The following is an 18,690-nucleotide window of genomic DNA, read 5'->3' as shown; positions in this document are numbered from 1 at the left end:
CCCCCAGCCGCCGCCCCCGCCCCAGCCCCAGCCGGTGAGTGAGGGAGGGAGCCGGGGAGGGAGGGAGGGGGGGTGAGGGCCCTCCGGCCAGGGGCAGCTTAAGGCTCACGGGTGCCCCCCCTTCCCTTCCCACACTGACCCCCCGTCCGTTTTAGTGGTTGACTGGTCGGACCAGACATGCCAGGCAAGTTGCAGCAACTGACACCTGCATTTGGCGCCATCGGGTTCCTTTCAAACACAGCCCCTGGCCCTGCACCTCGCCCACAAGAGACAGACCATAGCCCTTGGCTGCACCCTGGTCAGCCTGCACTCCTCTCCTCGTATCAATTTTTTTAAAACAAATCTTCATTCGTGGGTTTTTTTTTCCTTTCCACCCTTTCCCCAACTTTGTGGTGCCCCCTTTGGCCCTGGTGCTTCGTCTGCTTCATGGTTCATCCACCCCTACTGCCAGCCCTTCCTTGGGGGGTGGGGGCGAGGCAGCAGTGGGGCTTCTGGGCACCCGGCTCCTGCCCCTTCGCTGCTGGCAGGCAAACCCACTGACTCCGAGAGTCTTCTGCCCAGGGGAGGCCCCCCCCTCCAGCATCCCGCGGGCTGCAGTGAGGCTCGCCAGAAAGCAAAGGTAAGGTGGACCAACACAGCATCTCCGGAAGCAGGCCACAGCGGCCAGGCCCATCGCCCACAGAAGCAGCAGCCGACCCACCCAGCAGGGGCACAGGAAGGGCAGAGAGCAACAACAAGGGCACTGCCACCCCCCTGCCACTGCAGAAGAGTCCTCCGGTGGAGGGACGGCCAGGCAAGCCCCAAGGGGCACGTGGGGAGGAGGAGCATTCCCCAGACCAGGTGCCCGCCTCCAGTTCCGGCCCACCTCACCGAGAACGGGGCTTGGGGGGGGGGCAGGCTGTCTGGGACAGGCAGTGCTCCAAGGAGCCTGGGCCACAAGACGTTCATTTCACTTTAGTTTGTTTTTCACATTTGTATCCCGCCCATCCCGTGAGCGGGCTCAGGGCGGGTCACCTCCAAGGCTCCCTCTCAGGGGTGGGGTCTTGTGAGAAAAAATCCTACTGTGTGAGCTCCTCCTGGCACTAACGTTGTGTGCGAGCTGCTTCAGTGAGTTTGCTCTTCTGGAGCCCCCTCCTTCCTGAGCGGAGACAAAAATGTGGAGGCTAAAAGACTGTGAGCTGGCTTAGAGGGAACCCTGGTCACATCATCTCAAATAATACCATAAGGTTTAAAACACAATAAAGCATTACATTACAAGCATTTAAAATCAGTAGTTAGAGCTGCTGGTGCAGATTCCGACCCATTCATACTGATTGCTATGGCCGCTTGCTGGCAGATGGGTGGTCAGTAGGAAGGAGAAAGCCAGGGGTCATTTCGTAGAAAAAGAGGTGCAGGCACTCATTAGCATAACTTATTTGCATATGCCACACCCTCTGACATCACTGGAAGTGTGTCAGAAGGCAACACCCACCGCTCAGGCTCCACTGGACTGTTTTGGATGGCTAGCTATTGGGGGGCTGGGAACGTGCAGATCTGTCCTCACAGAGGAGGGAGAGCTTGTACCTGAAGGTGGGCCGGGGGGGGCTCTGCAACTTACCTGGCTGCTTCTTGCTCCTCGTGGCCCGACTGAGGGCTGCTGGGAGCGGGGGGGGGGGGCCTTGTTGCATGTGCCCGCCCTCTGGGCTCCTTACTGCCGGAGCTCCGCTCCTGTGCGCTCCCGCAGGAAATGACCCCTGGAGACAGCTAGTAGGTAGGTTTAGGCTCTTAATGGTGAGACCAGCACTTTGAATTGGGCCTGGAAACAGACGGACAGACGGTGTGGCTCTTTCCAGCATGGGTGTGTGTGTGTGATACAGTTCCTGTATCCGCCCCCACACTGTAGCCCATACTTTGGAACCACTGACATTTCTGGACACTTTTCAAAGGCAGTCGCGGGCAGGAGGCATCATGGTAGCATTTATTCATCGACTTGCTTTCTTTTCCTGCCGAGGCTCAAGGGAGAGGACAGAATACTGAAAACACTGCGGCCAGACCGCATAAAACAGCCGATGAGCCAGGTGCTCCTGGGACGAGGGTTGTCGCATTAGAAAGGAAATACAGGCAAGAGACGAGGCTTAGGCAGGACATATCGTGAACAGTCCAGAAAGCGGGTTTCCAAGCTAGAAGACGATGCTGCAGAAAGTAAGATGAGGCCGAGAAGAAACACGGTTGTCGGCTGTAATCCTGTTCCCTCGTGAAAATGTTCTCCTGAAGGTTTCTGCGTTGTGCCTTCTGCAGACTACACCCAACCTGGGTGCGTTCATCAGGGCATGGAGCCTGGTGGCTGGAACCCCCTTTCCAAGGCATGGCCAGGTTTACTTATGCGTGCTCCTGTCCCACTCTTCTCCCTGACCTGGGGACTCAAAGCAGCTGTGGGCATCATTCACTCCCCCCCCCCAATTTAATCCTCACAACAACAGCCTTGTGAGGGTGGGTTAGGCTGAGAGATTGGGATGGGCCCCCAAAAGTGTTCCCTCTCAGCTGAGCTAGTGTGAGCCAGCTCACAGTTTTTTAGCCTTCGGCTCACACGTTTTTGTCTTGGCTCAGGAAGGAGGGCTCCAGAGCAAACTGAATGATGCAGCAGCTGAATCGCTCGCTCACAGCTTTAATGCCAGTAGCTCAGAAAGTAGAATTTTTGCTCACAGGACTCCACAGCTTAGAGGGAGGACTGGCCGCAAGTCACCTAGCGGGCTTCCATGGCTGAGTGAGGGATTCGAACTCAGTCATCCCAAGGCCTCATCCGGCACTCTAAGCACCAGACCACACCAGCCCTCAGAGGCACAAAGGAGACATAGAATAGATTGTTAGAGTTGGAAGGGACCTTGCAGGTCATCTAGTCCAACCCCCTGCACTCTGCAGGAGCAGAGCCGAAAGACGGCCCTACAACATATCCGAAAGAGGATCGCCCAGCCTCCGCTTGAAAACGTCCAGCGAAGGAGCCTCCACCACCTCCCGAGGCAGTCTGTTCCACTGCTCAACCACCCTCACAGTCAGGAAGTTTCTCCTGATATTTAGCCGGTATCGACTCCCTTGTAATTTCCACCCATTAGATCTAGTCTTGCAATCCGGAGCAAGAGAGAATAGATCTGCTTCATCTTCTACATGAGAGCCCTTCAGATACTTGAAGACTGCAATCGTGTCCCCTCTAAGCCTTCTTTTTCCCAGGCTAATCAGACCCAACTCTTTCAGCCTTTCCTCGTAAGACTTGGACTCCAACCCTCTCACCATCCTGGTTGCCCTCTTCTGGACACGCTCAAGCTTGTCAACATCCTTCCTAAAATGTGGTGCCCAGAACTGGCCACAGGACTCCAGGCAAGGCCTGACCATAGCAGAATAGAGCGGAACGACCACCTCCTGTGATCTGGACACAAGGCTTCTGTGAATGCATCCTAAGATCGCACTGCAGGCTCATATCGGCCAAGGCTGATGTATCAGAGGTGACATATCGGCCAAGGCTGATAAGAGGCACTGTGTGCCACAGAGGAAGCCAGAGCTTCCAACCACAGGCCACGATCCAGCAGCACCGACAAGCCACAAATCTGCAGACGGGGCAAGACTGAGACTGGCCGATACCCTTAACTGGGATAAGTTTAAGAGGCCCTGTGGCATTACCTCCTCCCCCTCCCAGGGAGAGAGAAGTAATGTTCAGTTCTTGTGTTCAGAGGGCTGAGAAGATAAAGAGTCTCTGTAAAATACAATAAGGCTCAGAAAAGCTAAAGGCAGCAGGTGAAGAGGAAGACCCACAAGGGCCCTCCGTTGGCAAGACCCAAGCGAGTCTGTCAGCCACAGGAGGTTCTTCATTCGCCATAAGTCAGAGAAGTGTCTTGAGGGCCCTTAGTGCGCGCGCACCCATTCAGGGGGCTGTCGTAATCTGTGGTCCTCAGTTGTCGCCTACTGAGCTTGTATGCAAATCCAGCTCTGCCCGCAGAGACTGACACCGAAGGGGGAGCCCAAATAGTGCCCGCAGGCCCCGGAAGGAACTGTGCAGTGGAGGCAAACCCCAGAATGGCCACGCCTGACTGGCAGGTGAGCGAAGCGCCAGTCTCTGCAACCTTCGTCTGCAGCACCCGCTGGCGAGTGGCATTGTGCGCCAGGAGGCGAGGTGGGAGTTCCCCGGGCAGGCTCCCCTCCACTTACAGCTGCTGGATGACCTTGGGAAAGCCGTAGTTCTGACAAGAGCTGTTCTTGAAAAAAGAGCCGTTTCTGTCAAGAGCTCTCTCAGCCCCACCTACCTCAGAGGGTGTGTCCTGCTGTGGGGAGGGGGAGGGGAAGGAGTTTGTAGACTCAAGAGTGAAGGGCCAGGGGCACAAATCCAATCTCTCCTCTCTCTTTTCTTGGCCCGCCTCCTGTTCCCGGGCAACCCCCTCTTCCCACCTAGAGGAGCCCGACCCGCTCGTGGAGAAGGAGGGGCAGAACATCCTGCTGCAGATCCAGGGGAAGTACGCCTACTTCCGCCCCACCATCCAGGTGGAGCTGGAGCACGAGGACCCCAAGACCACCCGGGAGATCTTCATCCGGAGTGAGTGAGTGAGTGGGGGTGGGGGGTGGGGAGGGGGCCGCCTCGCCCTCTTCCGGGGGACGGGGAGACGGGGGCGGCCAAAGAGAACCTCTTCTGACCCCGACAGGCTGGAGACTGGAAGACAAGATGCTGGGCGTCTTGGCCAAGTGCTTGCCGACCCTCACCAGCCTCCAAGCCATCCGGTGAGTGAGGAGCGGCCAAGGGGGAGACGCCCCGGGCCAGAAAGCCACGCTGGGACCAGCGGCACTCCCCCGGGCAGGGCGCTTGTGCTCTTGGCTGCCCAGGGAGGCCGCTCGGCCGGCTTTCGCGAACCCTGGGATCCTCCTCTCTCGGGTCACCCGCAGGCTTGAGGGGCCCTGGATCCCCGGCCCCTCCGACTGCCGCTGGGCCCGCTGGGTGCCCGGGACTGACGCGTGGCAGAGGGGCTTCCCTGGGCTGTGCGGAGAGGGGCTTCATTTCTCTGGGCGGCACCCGCTTTGGGGCAGGAGGCCCTGCCGCTCCTTCCGTCCCTGGGACTCTGCCGGGGGCCTTTTGGCCAGCAGCCCGGCCCTCTTCCCGTGCCCCCTTCTGCTTGCCTTTCAGCCTCTGGAAGGTGGGCCTGACGGACCTCTCCCTGCTCTCCTTGATCTCCATCCTGCCCACCTGCCCCAACCTGAAGTAAGGAAGCTCTGAGGCTCTTGGCCCGCGGGAGGGGAGGGGAGGGGTGGGGAGACCCCTCAGGGGCCGTGTTTGCTGTAGTGGTTAAGGGTGCAGAGGACTCTAATCTGGGAGAGCCGGGTTTGGTTCCCCACTCCTCCTCCACTCGCACCTGCTGGATGACCTTGGGCAAGCCCTAGTTCTGATAAGAGCTGTCCTTGAAAAAAAGATCCGTTTCCGTCAGAGCTCTCTCAGGCCCAGCCGCCTCACAGGGGGTGTCTGTTGTGGGGAGGGGAAGGGAATTGGAAGCCCCTCTGAGACTCCTTTGGGTAGTGAAGGGCCATGGGGTATGAATCCAATCTCTTCCTCTTCTTCTTCTTCTTCCCGTCTCCTGCAGGCTGCTGTCGCTGGAAGGGAACCCGCTGCCGGAGCGCTCTTTCCACAAACTGATTGGTGAAGAGAGCACGTAAGTGGGGGGGGGGCTCCCGTGGGGAGCAGAGGGGAGAGGATGTTTCCAGGGGGGCCGGGAGGGGCCCTTGGGCAGCGTGTGCAGGGGGGGGGTGGCACGGTCTGGGGCCGGCCTCTCCCCAGGTTGGGGCCTTGCTTGGAGTCCCAGCCTGCTTGCTCTCTGGCCTCTGCCCTTCGCCACCCCCCACCCCCCCCAGAGCACAGCCAGGTGGGGTTGCTGTGCCCACGCAAGCCCGGCCAGAGGGGAAGAGCCAGTCTGGGGGCGGGGAGTGTCTGCAAAACCAGAGGCCTCCCAGGTACCGGGCGCGGGCCCCCCCCCCCCCCCCCCCGCCGCTGAGCCCCCCGTCCCTTCGCCGCACAGCTTGGCCCACGTCTCCCTGCGCAACAACGACATCGACGACGAGGCAGTCGCTCTGATTGGGCAGGCGCTCTCCTCCCTCCGGACCGCCAACAAGACCCTGGTCTCCATCAACCTCAGCTACAACCACATCACGGACGCGGGAGCCGCCTCCCTGGCAAACGTGAGCCCTGCAAGGGGGGCCTGGGCCTTTGGGACGCTCCCGAAACACGCCCACGCTGCTGGGAGAGGGCGCAGTAGGAAAACCATACTAAGAAGCGCCACTCTGTGTAACTGCACAGGACGGGTCACGTCAGCCAGTGGAGAAAACCCTTCGGAGAGTATGGCCGAACGAGGAGGACAGTTTATTGGGGTAGAATGGAACTCGCGTGCACTGAATACAAATGCAGAGGGATTCTCTCAAGAAGCACACATGACTAAGAATTAACACGCACCTCCACAGACTAGCCAAGCAGAGAAGCTTCAAGGGGAGATTGCAACGCAAGATTGCTGAACCGGAGTTCATTCACAGGTCCAGAACAATGGACCCCCCAGGACTGAATAGGGACACAGGAGCCTTATCTCACTGCAGATGCTAATTTTCTGCCTCCCAGCATGTCCCCTCTGCTCTAATCAAGACAATTGCGATATTTTTGGACCTCTTCTTCCTGAGTTTCTCATTTGCAACACCTCATAAGAACATGAGAGAAGCCAAAAAAAGAAGAAGAACATAACAGAAGCCAATGTTGGATCAGGCCAATGGCCCATCCAGTCCAACACTCTGTGTCACACAAATACCAGGGGCCATTGGGAGGTCCACCAGTGGGGCCAGGACACTAGAAGCCCTCCCAGTGCTACCCCCCCCAAGCACCGAGAATACAGAGCATCCCTTGCCCCAGCCTGAGAGTGCCTATCTATACCTTGTGGCAAATAGCCACCGATGGACCTCTGCTCCATATAAGAACATAAGAGAAGCCAATGCTGGATCAGGCCAATGGCCCCTCCAGTCCAACACTCTGTGTCACACAGTGGCCAAAAATACCAGGGGTCCTCAGGAGGTCCACCAGTGGGGGCAGGACACTAGAAGCCCTCCCACTGTTGCCCCCCCCCAAGCACCAAGAAGACAGAGCATCCCTTGCCCCAGAGCCCCTATCTATACCTTGTGGCTAATAGCCACTGATGGACCTCTGCTCCATATGCTTATCTAATTCCCTCTTGAAGCCGTCCATGCTTGTAGCCGTCACCACCTCCTGTGGCAGGGAATTCCATGTGTTCATCACTCTTTGGGTGAAGAAGTACTTCCTCTTATCCGTTCTAACCCGACCGCTGAGCAGTTTCATGGAGTCCCCACGAGTTCTTGTCTTGTGAGAAAGGGAGAAAAGTACTTCTTTCTCTACCTGCTCTATCCCAGGCATAATCTTATAATGATCATGTCACCCCTCAGCCATCGTTTCTCCAAGCTAAAGAGCCCCAAGTGCTTCAACCTTTCCTCATAGGGAAAGTGTTCCAACCCTTTTATCATCCTAGTTATCCTCTTCTGCACTTTTCCCCAGTGCCATCATATCTTTTTTGAGGATAGAATGTCCTCCCTGCTGACTGGGATGGGAGGGCTCCGAGCTCTCCGGTCTGGCAGAAGGAGTCTGGCCTTGCTGACCTCTCAGGTGCTGCTGGACTCCAATCGAGCAGGAGGTGACCAAGTTTTTGGAGTAACGTCAATGAGAAAAAAGAGACTCATCAATGCTTGGGTTCCAGTCATATGGGAGAGAGCCAGAACGTCCTATGGTGCATTTTTCTCATTTTCTGGGAATGGAAATTGGCCACTTGAACATTAATTTGATTGTCTTCTACTCCATAGTCTTCTGATGAAGAGTTCGAAAGAGGACAACATAGCAGAGTCCTGTCTTGCCTGTCCTTTTGATGTACGTAAGGACGACCCTGCCTAAAGGATTTCCTTCATTGGCTGACGTGTCCGGTCCACTGTAGTTGTACAGCGGGGTCCTTTTCAGTATTTGTTTTCTTTCTGTGTGTATGTGCACACCACATCTCCTTCTGGTGTCGGTTATGCAAGAGGGAGGCTGTGCCACTCTCGGAAGGAAGCCAGCCAGCCAGCTACCGGGGGGGGGGGGCGGACACCCCTCAGGCACACCTTTGGCGCTGTGGGCCTCTCCCGGCCCCCGGGGTCACAGGCCCTTTTCGCTCATTTCCCTTTTGCCAGCTTTATCAATGGGCGCCTAATTTGCTTTTTACTGCGGAGCTGGGGGAATAAGGCACATTCTTATTTCAAGCCAAACATGGAGCCCACCTGTCTGCCGTTGACTGCACTCCTCTTTCTTGGGGGGGGGGGGGCATTGCTCAGTGGCAGAAAGAGAATCACTTCAGCATGCAGAAGGTCCCGGGTTCAGTCCCCAGCAGCATCTCCAGTGAAAAGGACCAGGCGGGTGGGTGGGAAAGATCTTTCTCCGTCTGAGACCCTGGAGAGCGGCTGCCAGCCTGAGCCGGCGATACTGGTCTCGATGGACGGGGGGGGGGGTCGCCTGACTCGGCGTAGGGCAGCTCCAGGGGTGTGTGTGTGCTCACGTGTGTCCTCGGTTGCCTTCGGCCAGGGCTTGCGCCTCAACCGCTCCCTGCTTTCCCTCTCGCTGTCGCACAACCGCATCGGGGATGACGGAGCCCTGAAGCTCGCTGAGGTCAGTCTCCGGGGGCTGGTGTGAGGGGCCGTGAGCGTGGCCTGCCTCAGGGTGGCCCAAAGGCCTCCCTGCAACGGGGGGGGGCAGGGAGCGCTGGCCCGTGGCAGCAGCTGGAGTGGCCCCCCCTCCCCTTGCCTCGTAGATCCTCGCCCCCTTTGCGCTCACGCACACCGAGGTCGTGGAGAGACGGCGGCTTTTGCTGGAGAAGGAGTACCACGACCGATGCCGGATGGTAAGGAGTAAGCGGGGAGGGAGCCCCCCTCCGAGCTCCCCCCCCTCCTGTGGGCCCAGCCCACCTTCCCTGCATCAGGATTCGGGCCTCCAAGCCAAGGGCAGCCTGGGCAGGGGGCCCGCCAAGCCCTTCTGCGGCTCCAGGGCTGATCCCTCGAGCGGGGGGGGGGGAGGCTCCAAACCCAGCACGTGGTGAGCGGGGGGGGTGTTTCCCCCTCCTCTGAGCCTCCCGCCACCCCCCCCTCTCTCTCTGCTCTCTCCCAGCCCCAGAGGCAATCGGATGTCAAGTCCGACCGTCCTTCCAGCCACCTGAGCAGCACCACGCTGGAGAAGCTGCAGCCCGTCAAGGCCGGCAAAGTGGCCGGAGGCGCCAAGAAGAAAGTGAGGGGGCCGGAGGGAGGGAGGGAGGGGCTTCCACCCGGGGCCCCAAGAGGCCAGTCCCAGTGTGGGGGGGCCTCCGTGAGCCCTTCTCCCTCCCTCCCCTCACCCATCCTTCCCTTTCTCTGCACCAGCCCCCCCCCCCAAAAAAAACCAAACACTCTCACCCTGCCCTCTCCTGGATGATGATGGGGGGGGGGGGGTTCCCTGCTTGTTCATTTTGCCAAGGGAGCATTGAGAGGATAATCAATGGGGGGGAAATCCACACACGCACACACCCCACCCCACACGTGGTCCTTGTCAGAGGCTCCAGGCAGGCTTCCTGGCCAGTTTGGTGTCCCGGTGAAGTGCGCAGAGGACTCTAATCTGGGAGAACCGGGTTTGATTCCCCACTCCTCCACTTGCACCTGCTGATGTGACCTTGGGTCAGTCACAAGCTCTGGCACAGCTGTCCTGGAAAAAGAGCAGTTTGTGTCAGAGTTCTCTCAGCCCCCCACCTACCTCACAGGGTGTCTGTTGTGGGGCGGGGAAGGGAAAGGGGTTTGTAAGCCGCTCCGAGACTCTGAGTGAAGGGCCATGGGGTGTAAATCCAATCTCTTCTTCTGCGGCCTGAGCCTCCAGCGTGTCCCCCTGGAACACACAGTCTGGGATGGAGCGGGGGGGGGCAAGGTGAGCAGGAGGCTGTCCCGCTAGCCCTGAGCGCGAGTGGGGCTGGTGATGGGTAGAGTACTTGTAGTTACTTCACATGTGCCCCATCCCTGCTGGGCCGTGCAGGGATTCGGGGAGGGGGAGCTCTTTGCTTCTTTTCACCCGGACTCTCTCACCTTCTAATGGTCACAACCTCCAGTACGTGCCCGTGGGGATGGGCAGATACTACCCCGTGCAGCCCCCTGAAGCCATCCCCTTCGTTGCTTCTGGGGCTGGCCATTTGAGCGATGGAGGGTTAAGCCCCCCTTCCCCTTCCCTCCAGCCGTGTCCTGCTGCCCCCCGGTGGGCTCAGGCCTCGTCACCCTCCGTGGGAGAGTGTTTTGAGTGACCAAGTGCCGTCTCTTGCACGGGTCACAGAACACAGACCCGCCAGCACCAAAAAGTAGAGATGCTCAGCCTGCATCCCAGGGCTCAACTGCTCCCCCAAGTTCACCTGACTCCTGGGACCAAGGCTCCCTCTCAGCTGTGGAGTCTCCTTGTGAGCAAAAATTCTACTTTATGAGCTACGGGCATTAAAGTGGTGAGCAGGCAGGGGATTTGGCTGCTGCATCAATGAGTCTGCTCTGGAGCCCTCCTTCCTGAGCCAAGGCAAAAATGTGTCAGCCGTAGGCTAGAAAACTGTGAGCTGGCTCACACTCACTCAGCTCAGAGGGAACCCTGCTCCTGGGAGAGGTACTTCCCTTCTCTCTGGAATGTCTGCGGCCACCACCTGGTTGAGCCCCAGCCTTCCACCTGCGTCGCAGCTTATGGGTTATGCCTGTGTGTGTTTACGCACTGACCACCAGTCAGGACAGCTCACAGAGCCTGCACGCGCCCAGGAATTTAACTGCCTCTCTTCCGTTGTACTTTATCAGGCTTATTCTGGCTCAGAGAACAGACTTCCAGTATTCAAAATAACAAAGTTTATATCTTCCTTCATAAGATCCAGCGGCCCCGTAACTTTTCTGTGAACACCAGGGCAAAGGGAGAGAAACTGGCAGGCTCTGAGGGACCTTCTCAGTAGGCAAACAAGTGGCAGAGTCCACATCGGCCCAGAGGGTGGGGGGTGGGGGGTAAGCAGTCCTCAGATGCCTCGCCTGACAACACTTCCAGAGACATTCCGTTAATTCTGAGAGCGAGTGCAGTGCGGTGGTGAAGTGCAGGCGGACTCTAATCTGGGAGAACCGGGTTTGATTCCCCCACTCCTCCACTTGCACCTGGCTGGATGGCCTTGGGCAAGCCGCAGTTCTGATAAGAGCTGTCCTTGAAAAAGAGCCGTTTCTGTCAAGAGCTCTCTCAGCCCCGCCTGCCTCACAGGAGGGTGTCTGTGGTGGGGAGGGGAAGGGAAAGGAGTTTGTCAGCTGTTCTGAGACTCCTTCGGGTAGTGAAGGGCCATGGGGTATAAATCCAATCTCTTCTCTTCTTCTAATTGCACTCTGCCAGTTAAAATTTCAGTGGGAAAAGCTAGCTGGCCGAAGATCAACAAGAGCCTCTGCTACCTATAGCAACAAAAAAAGAGCAAGAGTCCAGGAGCACCTTAAAAGCTAACAAAATCTGTGGCAGGAAAGGAGCTTTCGTGAGCCACGTCTCCCTTCTTCTTGGTACCTGATGAAGTGAGAGAGCTCCTCCCCTGCCACAGATTTTGTGAGTCTTGGAGGTGCTCCTGGACTCTCCCTCTTTCCTGCTGCTACAGACAAACCCAGCTTCCCCTCTTGCTCTACTTGCTACCCGTGTTTCTGTAGGAGCCAAAGGAACTGCTTCAGGAATCCTCGTGGCATGACCCACCAGAGTCAGAATAAACTGCTTTTGCTTCTAAGTAGGCTGGGGGAAAGGTCCAACTCTGTCTCTGCCCACACGCTGAACTGTCTCTCCCATGAGAGGGAGGGGCTGCAGAGGTACCCTCTCCCCCCCCCCTCCGGCAGCCACTTTTGCCCGCTTGCTGGCAACCTGAAGGTCATCCCAGACGTTTTTGCCCTGACCTGGGCCGGTAGAAATTCAACGGAAGCTCCCGTGTCTGGTCTGGTTGATCCCTAAGTTCCCTGCACAAGGTATGTCGTGAGCCAACTCCATGGGTCTCCTCCTATACTTTTCTGGAACAAGGCGCTCAACCACTTTCCAAGACTCCTGTCTGTCCCAGAGTGTCTGGAGCCTACACAACCTGCCCTGATTGCAAGCACTGGTTCTGAGCGAGTCTCCAAAAAATTCCACTTCTCCATCCAAGGCTACTTGGTGAAGCAGTTCCAAGCTAGGGCCACTATAGACCTCCTGCCCTCAGGGGGTCCAGCAGTGGGGCCAGGACACCAGAAGCCCTCCCACTGTTGCCCCCCCCCCAAGCACCAAGAATACAGAGCATCCCTTGCCCCAGACGGAGAGTTCCTATCCATACCTTGTGGCTAACAGCCACTGACGGACCTCTGCTCTTAACATAAGAGCATCAGAGAGAAGCCAGTGTTGGATCAGGCCAGTGGCCCATCCAGTCCAACACTCTCTGTGTCACACAGTGGCCAAAAATGCCAGGTGCCCTCAGGCGGTCCACCAGGGGGGCCAGGACACCAGAAGCCCCCCCCCCCACTGTCCCCCCCCCCATGCACCAAGATTACAAGAATGATTGTGGAATCATCAGTCCACTACTCTCCCCTCAGCCTTATGTGAGACAGACTGGCTTTCTCCCTTGGAAGACTAACCACGTCTTGCTGGGTCCGGGGAGGATCGCACCCTCCCCCCATTTCCTGCCTTGGAAAACTAACCATTTCCTGCTGGGTGAAACTGCGCCCCTCCCTCCGTTCCCGGAAGAGGTCGGTCTCCCTCTCCAGGGTTCCTGAGCCCGCCCCCCTCCCTCCCTGGACAGCCTGAACCATTTCCTCCACCTGAGCTGGTGGCCCCCAGAATGGCGAGGGGCACTCCAGTAGCGCCCCCCCCCCCCGGATTCTGAAAGGCAGTGTTTGGTGCGGTGCCCCTCAGATAGGCCCATACTAACCAGACAGAGGCACCAGTATTGGATAGTCCCCAAGCCAATTAATCTCGTAGCTACTGCTGACGCTTCAGCCTCTGGGTTGGCTGGCGCTTTGCCCACAGGATTTATTAATGTCCTACCCCGCCCTCCCGGCCAGGGCCAGCTCAGGACAGAAGATTCTCTGCTTGTTCCAGGGCCTGTGACTCCCTGGGGTGGCCTCTCCCTCCACAGTTAGAGCATTTCTGCTCCTGGGGCCAGTTCCAGTGAGCCAAATTAGGGGCTTCCTCAACCTCTGCCTGTGCAGAAGCCCCTGCCTATTTGGAGCTAAACTTCCTGACTGGGAAGGGTGGTTGAGCAGTGTTCTGTTCGACTGCCTCGGGAGGCGGTGGAGGCTCCTTCGCTGGACGTTTCCAAGCGGAGGCTGGACGACCATCTTCCGGGTTATGTTGTAGGGCTGTCTTTCGGCTGCGCTCCTGCAGAGTGCAGGGGGTTGGACTGGATGACCTGCAAGGTCCCAGTTCTGAACATTCTATGATTCTGTGGAGTGAGAATCAACGTTCCCCCCCCCTTCTGGAACCCTTTTCCTCTCCCTTCCAACCCCTCCTGATTTAGTCTCAGTTCATCCTCAGGGTCCAGGGGTTTAGCTACAAGGGGGAAACTGACCCGGCACGAACTGCTGGAATAAGGCTTCATATTCCTCTGCCGTTGTCTTTTGCCACCCGTTTGAGTCCCACGTCAACCATTTTCACCACACGGTCACTGTATGTGTTGTTACCCTGCTGGGGCAATGGTATGCTCAGCTGTTTGTGGAAAGGATCCTGCCCAAACCTGAACTGTTTGAAAACTCTTTCAGTGTAACTCTCCCACTCAACCAGAGGCAAGCTGTCGTGGGCAGGACGCTGGAGAAAGCCGGACGTGCAACCCACCTCCCGGGCTCCTCATTGTGTAGCTGTTTCCTCAAAGGCAGAGAGAGAGAGAGAGAGACGCCAAGGGGCCCTCCCCCTCCCTGTAAGGAGCAAAATCCTGAAGAGTCACACGGATTTCTCTGCTGTGCTCAGCCAGCAGGCAAAACACCTCCCAGCTTGTGGACTCTGCTGCTGCTGCTCCTCTGGCAACCTCTCCCTCTTTCCTTCCCGCTTCTTTCCCCTGAACGGCCACAGCTTCCTCCGCTCCTGCATCTCCCAAGGCTTCACTCTCCTCCCTCTGTGGCCGGCTTTGCTTTCACCGCTGGTTCCACGCTCCGCATCTCGTCCATCCTGCTGGTTCAGGTTCTTGGACTCCGCTGCTCCTGCCCCCGGCTGACTCACGGGGGACCGAAGAGCCACTGCTTGCGTACGGAAACTTTTAGCTCATCTACAGACTGGCTTCTACTTTCAGTCTGCTTTCTGCGATGTTCCCCCGGTAGCTCTGCGGTTTCGTTTTCACGACCCTGTGCTCCGCACTAGTCTGATGTGACCACCCCCCAGTCGACCTAGAAATGAGACGAAACGTAATTGCTCTTGCTGAGCATGTGCGTGCCAAAATTTCTTAAATGGCTGGGCCAATCAAGTTCTCGTATTCTCTCATGCCACCGCCAACAGGTGTTGCAGAACACCCTGCTGACCTGCAAGTGCTGGTCCCCTTCGGGTCCTCCCAAAGGTCGGGACATTCAAGTGGCAACCTTGGTTCTTCGCTCAGCAGCACATTGCTCTCTGGTGCCCACCTGGCTCCCAGAGGGGGGTACCTTGCTTCTCAATATTTCCGCTGCCACCAGCCGGTCATGAAGAGTATTACCTGCTGAGAGGGCCAGCAGCCTTAGCACTTCATCCTCATTTTTTATGGGCTCCACCTAGTGCCTGTGTCTGCTGCTTCCACTCTGACTCGCCTTGACGGGGACCTCTTACTGCAGTTGCACACTCATGGGGATCTAGTGATCTACTGACCAACTGCCTCCCTTCCCTGGCATCCTTTAAGTAACATGTTTGAGTGGGGCGTATGGAGAACAAACTTTCCAGTATTCAAAATAAGACATTTATTAAAAAGAAAATGGCGACACACATCCTCAGCACAGCAATGGACTGAGCAAGGTTATAAAGGAAAGGTGCATACACATAATTCTCTGTCCTCTGGCTAAAAAGATCAATTATTGTTATCGTGGGATAGGGTGTTTACCCTTAAAATTACAGCACATTCTGTAACTCCTCCATTACCTTGAGTCTTTGTCTAGACTGCCTGCCCCTTGTTAGCGCCATGTGGTGATGGCAGCCATCCAGATGGACTCAGCCAAGACGGATCTCACATAACGAACCTGTGAAAATGGAACCCTGTTCCCCTTGTGTCCAGGGAATTGATTAGCTCTCTCTACCCACCCTATTGTGGGTCATTCATTCTCTTCCTGTCATTCCCAGGGCAGAGACAATCTAGCATTTAGCTCGTCACCTCCTAGGCATCGCATTCCCACCAGAGGTTGTCCGCTGTTGGCTTAGAAACATTTGCATAAGCGAGCCTGAAGTGCGGGGTGCTTGTGTGAGCCGTCAACAGGAGTGGGGTGCTCACAGAGCAGTGAACGGCTCTCCTCTTGGCAGCAGAGAAACTTCTTAAAACGAATGTGGGGTTTTTGTAGTCCCAAAGGCTCCCTAGCAGTGTTCCCTCTAAGCTGAGTTAGTATGAGCTAGCGCACAGTTTTTTTAGCCTCTGGCTCACAGATTTTTGTCTTCGCTCAAGAAGGATGGCTCCGGGAGCAGACTGATTTATGCAGTAGCCAAATTGCTCGCTCACAACTTTAATGCCAGTAGCTCACCAAGTAGAATCTTTGCTCACAAGACTCCACAGCTTAGAGGGAGCATTGCTCCCTAGTGGGATGTGGCCGAAGTGTAGTGTGTTGGACTCACCCAAACACACAAGTGCCCCTGTGCCTTTCCTATTCTGCTGCTCGGGCCTTTGGCCCAGACCTTTGCCGTTCCAGAGCAGGAAGGCTCCACTGCTACACGGTGGAGGTAGGCCTGAGGGATCCCACCCAACTCCCACTCTGGCATACGAGGCCCTTCAGACACGCCCTGATCTCCGGGGCCCAGCAGGTGCAGCATCAGCCTGGCACGGAGGGCCTAAATGCACACGTCTACACCGGCAGCCCCTGAGGGCTTACTCCCCAGGCAGGACCGGGGCGGGCGGGCGGGCGGCGGTGGAGTCTGAGGACAGCCGGTGTATCCTGACCCTGACAGGAAGCTGCCAAGAAGGAGGAGAAGGGGCCGGGGAGTGGTGGGGCAGCCCCGCAGGCCGGCGGAACCGCTCAGGCCAAGAAGGAAGAGGTCAAGCAAGCCAAGAAAGGTCTGTCCTGGACCAGCCCCTGGGCGGAGGGGGAGAGGGGCCTCGCTCGGGGATCCCTCCCTGACCCCCTCCTCACTGGTTCCCTCCCTCAGCCATCCCCGCCCCGGAACAGAAAGCCGCTCGCGGTAAAGGAGCAAAATCTGGCAACAAGGACAAGCGGTCCCAAGTCCTGGAAGTGGAGGTAAGGCCCGGATGACTCCCAGGCCAGGCGTTCCCGCCTGCGGTTGGGGACCGGCTCTGCTCCAGCCTTGGGAGTGCCTCCGCGGGAGACTGTGGCGCTGGGCTGGGCGCCAAAGGTGACACACACACACACACCCCAGCCTCATCCCCCGTGGTCCTGGGAGGGCCCCATGTAGAGCCCCATGTAATGTGGGTGTAACCAGGGGGGGCGTACTTCAGTGGCCGTGTCTCTCCTGCCCAGGAAAGGCCGCAAGTGACTATAGCCAGTCAAAACTGGTCAAAACAGCACCCCTGCTGGCCACCGCCGCCACCTGCTTACCTGGCCGTGGGCCTGCATCCAAGAGCCCCCCTGGACTACATGCTTGTCCCTTCAAAGGGTGTGAAATCCCATCCACTGGAAACCCCGGCTCACTTCAGTCAGCTCGCCAATAACGCTTCTGTCTAGCTGGGGTTATTAGCTTGCATCCCCTCCAGGGGCCGGTTCAGAGATTCTACGGCCTCCTTGGGATCAGCTGGATCACTGACTTGCGCCAGCTAAGGTCAAGGGTCAGGACCCAGAGAATGTTAAGAACCCAGTCCATGGCCAGGATCCGCATTCACACCCTTGTCTGCCTCCCGGCTGGTTCCCTCACTTGTGGCTCCTGACCTGCCGCCAAGGCCACAACGGCCCCCGAGCCGCCTAGGGTGAGACACGTCCTCCCGCGAGACCGAGCTGTCTCAACGGGACCCTCCCCTTCTCGTTGGCAGGCCATGGAGCCCATGGAGATGGTGAACCCGCTCCTGGAGCAAGCCGAACACAGAGACGGGAAGGTTTTCCTGCCCGGAAATCGCGTCCTTATCTACCTGAACCTCATTCGTATGTTTGCTGGGGTGGGGTGGGGTGGGGTGGGGAGGGCTGATGGCCAGTCCACATCCAACCCCGGACAGGGTGCTTGGAGCTCAGCAGTGGCCTGGTTTGGGCAGGACCCTGAGCACTGTGCCAGGGCCCTCGGGTGGAGTGGGAGCTCGGAGACTTAGTTCTGCCCTCTTCGTCACTCCCCCGCCCAGGCAACCAAATCACAGAGTGCGGCTTGAAGGCCTTTCTGACTACGGTGGAGCAGCAGGCGCTCAAGGGGCCCAGCCCGGGAAAGGGGCCCGCGGGGCTCCTGCGACTCTCGCTGGGGGTGAGTCCGAGCTTCAGGGTCATTTCGACTCTGCCCTTCTCGTGGAAAGGTGGACTGCAGGCCCCTGTCTGTCTGGCCACTAAAACGTACCCCTCAGTTCCACTCTTAGGGCGGCGGCGGGAGGTGTGTGTTTCCTCATGAATTCAGCGCAGTCCGGAAAGTAAATACACACATTCGGTCCGGAAGATGGACCGGGCCGGGAGGAAGCAGCACGAAAGGCGAAGGGAATGTTGGGTGCCCTTCGCGGAGTGGGTGGCAGAAAGGATTTCCAACCCAAGCCTGAAGTTTCGTTCCCAGACGTGCTGGATGGCAGGAAGCGGAACTGCCACCATGTCCCGCTCTTGGCCCTTCTCCCGGCCCGCTCACCCCGATTCCGACCCTTTCAGAAGAACAACTTTCCCTCGGAGAGCAGGACCTTTGCCCGGATCCAAGAGCTCATGACGCCTCGTGACCCCCTTCCGAGGACCACCAAGATAGCGGAAGAGGACCAGGTTTCCAGTATATAGCGCCAGCCCACCAGCACCCAATCGTCGTTCCCTCTCCCCCCCTCCCCGTGCCTTTGGATTCAGTTTCAGCCGCCGGGCTGAGCGAGGCCATCGCAGACTCCCAGGACTGAGCAAAGTGCAAATAAAGGAGAAGCGACGCTAGAACGGTCTCCTCCTTCCGGGGTTCAGGATGCAGTCCTGAGTGCAGAGTGTGTGGCGGGGCCACGGAACCTGTGTGCTGCTGAGAGTGCACGTGCCGGAACCATGCATCGGACACGGTGTCGTGGTTAAGGGCAGTGGACTCTGGAGAGCCGGGTCTGATTTACTTGGGCAATGCTCCAGGCCTTTGCGTTATTGCAAACAGACCCCCAAAAGGCCAGCAGAGGGAAGAATATTTGACTGTTCCTTTTTAAAAAATCTTTAGTGTTAACAGAAAATTAAAACGGCTCTTGGCAAACAGAATGTCTCTACAGCCTGGTCTCTCTGCTCTCCATATCTTACGTGCATCATGCTGCTGGTGCTGCAGTGGGGTAGGGGGCAGCCGAAGCGTAACCGCTCCCCCCTCCCCCAGGCCTGGGTGCAGCTTGAGAGCAAGGGCTTGCCCGGGCTCCGGTCCAGCTC

The 18,690-nt window shown here is 57.7% G+C and overlaps 2 protein-coding genes across 2 annotated transcripts in view; one reads left to right on the top strand and one right to left on the bottom strand.

The window, feature by feature from the left end:
- PEX19 (peroxisomal biogenesis factor 19) overlaps window positions 1–673 on the bottom strand; it is a 9,762-nt gene extending 9,089 nt beyond the window's left edge. Inside the window, exon 1 of the mRNA XM_015429554.1 lies at window positions 635–673. Coding sequence (XP_015285040.1) covers window positions 635–673 — 39 coding nt within the window. The remainder of the gene's footprint in view (window positions 1–634) is intronic.
- Window positions 674–4,044: 3,371 nt separating this feature from the next.
- LRRC71 (leucine rich repeat containing 71) lies at window positions 4,045–18,186 on the top strand. Its single transcript, XM_015429553.1, has 14 exons — window positions 4,045–4,141; window positions 4,418–4,558; window positions 4,665–4,740; window positions 5,141–5,215; window positions 5,592–5,660; window positions 6,024–6,183; window positions 8,603–8,686; window positions 8,829–8,918; window positions 9,182–9,298; window positions 16,136–16,241; window positions 16,334–16,422; window positions 17,169–17,277; window positions 17,469–17,584; window positions 17,971–18,186. The coding sequence occupies exons 1-14, from the start codon at window positions 4,045–4,047 to the stop codon at window positions 18,088–18,090; spliced, it is 1,449 nt and encodes a 482-aa protein (XP_015285039.1). The 3' UTR covers window positions 18,091–18,186.
- Window positions 18,187–18,690: the final 504 nt, after the last annotated feature.

This window comes from Gekko japonicus, unplaced genomic scaffold, assembly GCF_001447785.1.
Source record: "Gekko japonicus isolate JY-2015 unplaced genomic scaffold, Gekko_japonicus_V1.1 scaffold358, whole genome shotgun sequence".
In the NCBI taxonomy this organism is placed as follows: Eukaryota; Metazoa; Chordata; class Lepidosauria; order Squamata; family Gekkonidae; genus Gekko; species Gekko japonicus.
This window is presented reverse-complemented; position numbering and strand designations above follow the sequence as displayed.